Raw genomic sequence first — 3928 nt, 5'->3', positions numbered from 1 at the left:
ATTAATTCGCATTACACACAATATTTTTCCATTTATACTTGACAATTATATTACAAAAAAAAAAATTATGTTATTAAAAAAGTTTCATTTAACTTAAAATTGCTCTGGCTCTAAACTGAAACAGAGAAAAGCAATTTCCAAGTTCATAGAATCATACTTGGTTTGGAAGCTTCCATTGGAAAAGTATGGTCTGAAACCAGAGCACCAATTTGTGGAGGACTATGCTTCTTGCCAAATGGCTATCTTACCTGATAATTTCTTCTCAGAGGCAGAGAAGGGGATGATACAATTCAAGAAGGTTTCTTCTTCCAAATGGTGGTTTTGGAAAAATGGAATTGAGTTTGAAGACAAGACCAAGTTGGAGGCTGATGTTGTTGTTCTTGCCACTGGTTTTGATGGCAAGAAAAAGCTTCAATCTCTCTTGCCTCAGCCATTTAGAAGCTTGGTTGTGGACCAATCTGGGATCATGCCCTTGTATAGGTCAGTATTCACCATTAACCAAACCAATAACTATAATCAAATTTTAACAAAATAGTCATGTTTGTTAGGTTAAATTACACAGTTGGTCTCTACACTTTCAGTGAAATTGCAAATTGGTCCCTACATTTTAAAATTTTATAATTGGATCTCTAAAGAGAATTAAAATTTGTAATTTAGTCATGTCATTCAAAAAGTGTTTGATTTAACAAAATATTCTCAGCGTATTCTCTATTTTAACAGAATATTCTCAGTATATTCTAAGAATATTCTGTTAAATCAACACTTTTTGACCGACGGGGACTAAATTATAAATTTTAATTCTCTTTAGAGACCTAATTACAAACTTTTAAAGTGTAGAGACCAATTTGTAATTTCACTGAAAGTATAAAGACTAACTATGTAATTTAACTTGTTTGTTATTTATATTTGAAAACTAAGATACTAATGATTGAACATATGTAACAGGGGAACAATTCATCCACTAATCCCAAACATGGCATTTGTGGGTTACATTGAAAGCATTTCAAACCTACAAACAGCTGAATTAAGGTGCAAATGGCTAGCTAGACTTGCTGATGAACAATTCAAGCTTCCAAGTGTGACAAAAATGATTGAACAAACAACACAAGAGATTCAAATCATGAAAAGGACCACAAGGTTTTACAAGAGGCTCTGCATTTCAACATTCAGCATTAACCATAATGATGTCATTTGCCAAGAAATGGGCTTCAATCCTTGGAGGAAGACCAATTTGTTCTCTGAAGCTTTTAGCCCTTATACCAGCCAAGACTACTATTTTTGAAAACAAAGAAATTCAAGATAAATAATAATGCCCAATCATATAGAGATACAATAAAATAAGATCTTTTATTATTCACTTGTAATTTGGTGCATTTTTGGCACTTTAATATAATTTTAGTGTGTCATTGTTGGAGGCTCTTTTAATTGGAAAAACTTAATAAAAGATGATTATCTAAAATATCAATTGCTAACATTTAGGAGTGTTTATCTTTTTCTTTTCCTATTTTAATTTTTCCTTTTTTTTTTTTAACTGGTGACTCTTTATTATACAATTTTTTGCTCTTATTCTTAACATTTGTACGTGAGAGTTCATCATACTTGATATTGTCAAATGAAAATTAAAAATAATCCGAAGAACTGAGAGGATTCATTTTTCTAAGATTCAATTCGATAGTTATGATTAGGAATAAGTATTGTTTTGGTCTCTAACGTTGATGGTCAGAATCGAAACCATTCCTGATGTAATTTTTGACTTAAAATCGTCCTTAATGTTGCATTTCATTTTAAAATCGTCATTTCTAATAAAATTTTTTAATTTATTTCTAAACTACCCATACTTTAATAAAAAATTATAAAATTTAAAAAAAATAAAAAAAAAAACGTGTTTGGATGCAACAGATGCAGAAAAAGAAGCAAATTCAATAACAAAATCCAACAGATGCAGAAGAAGAAGCAAAATTCAGATGCAACAGTAAAAACAGCAAAACCACTTCCCCTTCCTCTTTATTTTCTTCCTCTTCTTCTCCGGCTTCTTCCACTTCCCCTCCTCCCTCACCCCCACCACCACCACCACCAACACCAACAGAATAAACAGAAGAGAAAAAAATTGAGATCTGGAAAGCAGAAAATTGGAGCAGGGAAGGAGAAGGAAACGTGGTGGTGAGGAACGGGCGGAGAAACTCAGCTGGCCTGGTGGTGGCACTGGCGATGTGGCAGCGGGTTGTACGCAGTGAAATGGAAACATGGATTTTGCCCTGTTTTAACCTTCGAAGACAGTGAGAGGAGCGATGGAGCAAGGGAAAGGGGAAAAGGCTTCGCACGAAAGGGAGGGGCCTGGACGCCGCGGCGGCGCTGGGTTGGGTCGCCATGGCTCGTCGATGTTGGAGGCTACGGGTCAGTGGTTCGGTCATGGGGAGGTTCGTTCGCGATGGTGGTTCGACGCTGAAAGGAGACGCGAGGGGGAGAAGAGGGTAGAGGGTCGCGGGGGTGGTTGGCTGGGTTAGGGTTCGGACAGGGGGTGGTGACGGGTTGGGACGCCGGTAAGGACGCAGTGGCGAAGGTTGGGTGGCAACGCGTCGCCGCCTCATCTACATTGCTTTTTGCTTCTGCTTTCTTGTTTTCTGCTTTTTTGTTTCTGCTTTTTTGCTTTCTTTTTCTGCTTCTTGGTTTGGTGTTGTTTGGTATTGTTGCTGTTATTTGGTGGTGGTGGTGGTGGTGGTGGAGGAGGTAATTGTGCTGGTAGTGATGAAGGTATTTTTGTTCAAAAAAAATAAAAGGACGATTTTAATTAAAAAAAAAACGTTAAGAATGATTCTAAATCAGAAATTACGTTGGGGACGGTTTCAATTCTGACCCTCAACGTTAGGGACCAAAACAATACTTATCTATTATGATTATATTTTTTATTTAAAAAACGGAAATTTACAATAATTATTTTTTTAAAAAAATTAGTTGGTATAACATTTTACTAAATTTATTGCGAGTGCGCGCCCACACACGTATATATATTAAGTATCTTTTATTATGTGCACAAAAAAAAAAATGATATGTATAAAAATATATGTTAAAAATATACGATACAATGTGTATATAATATTTTTTGTAGTTATTAATTTGGTAACTGAACTTTACTATGCGTATGCTATTTTTAAAATTAATTTATGAGAGCTGAGTGGGCTGAGTCCTATATTACGCTTTAAGTTTAATTAATTAATTAATTAATCTTTTACTTAGCTTAATATATTAGGGCTATATAATCCATATATGTGACTATACCATTTTATATGATTGGTTAGGAACTTAGGATATATATATTCCAAAATTAAAGTCTCAAATTGAGCCAAATTAATTGAGTTTATTCTTTGTACTTCATAGAATTCAAATATTAGTGTTCTATCAAACTAGATATTAGGATTAGTTATATAGCAGGTTCTATTACGTTCGATCTTCCTTAGGTTCTATCAAAATGTTATGAATTTAATGTACCTAGCGGTAAGATTAAATTGTCTTTTATAAATTAAATGCAGCATCTTGCAGTGGTTCACACCATCTTTGCCTCCCCAAATTGTAAGGTCACTTTCAGTTATAATAACGGCATGGCTAGGGACCACTAATTTTCATGCTTTAAATTGCTACCAACACCACCAACTTTTATTCTCTTATACAGTATCCTTATTGTGTGCATGCATGCATGCCCTTATATGAGAGAGAGATATTTGATTTTATTTGATAAGATAAATAATAAAAATGGTAAAAATTCACATACAATTGTATTTATATGAAATTGAAAGCTAAAAATTGTTAGATAATTTAATAAATTTAACTAAATTACCATTTAATGATTCTTAATTAATAATTTACAAGAAGCCAACACAGTTTTCACCGATAAAAACACAGGCAAGTGGAAGTTTATAAGAGATGTATATAC

The 3928-nt window shown here is 33.8% G+C and overlaps 1 protein-coding gene across 1 annotated transcript in view; it reads left to right on the top strand.

Moving 5' to 3' along the window:
• The window catches only part of LOC107648538 (probable flavin-containing monooxygenase 1), a 4814-nt gene extending 3385 nt beyond the window's left edge, over positions 1 to 1429 (top strand). Inside the window, exons 4-5 of the mRNA XM_021105847.1 lie at positions 125 to 480; positions 946 to 1429. Of these exons, the coding sequence (XP_020961506.1) occupies positions 125 to 480; positions 946 to 1282 (693 nt within the window). The 3' untranslated portion in view covers positions 1283 to 1429. The remainder of the gene's footprint in view (positions 1 to 124; positions 481 to 945) is intronic.

This window comes from Arachis ipaensis, chromosome B06 (genome assembly GCF_000816755.2).
Source record: "Arachis ipaensis cultivar K30076 chromosome B06, Araip1.1, whole genome shotgun sequence".
NCBI lineage: Eukaryota > Viridiplantae > Streptophyta > Magnoliopsida > Fabales > Fabaceae > Arachis > Arachis ipaensis.
This window is presented reverse-complemented; position numbering and strand designations above follow the sequence as displayed.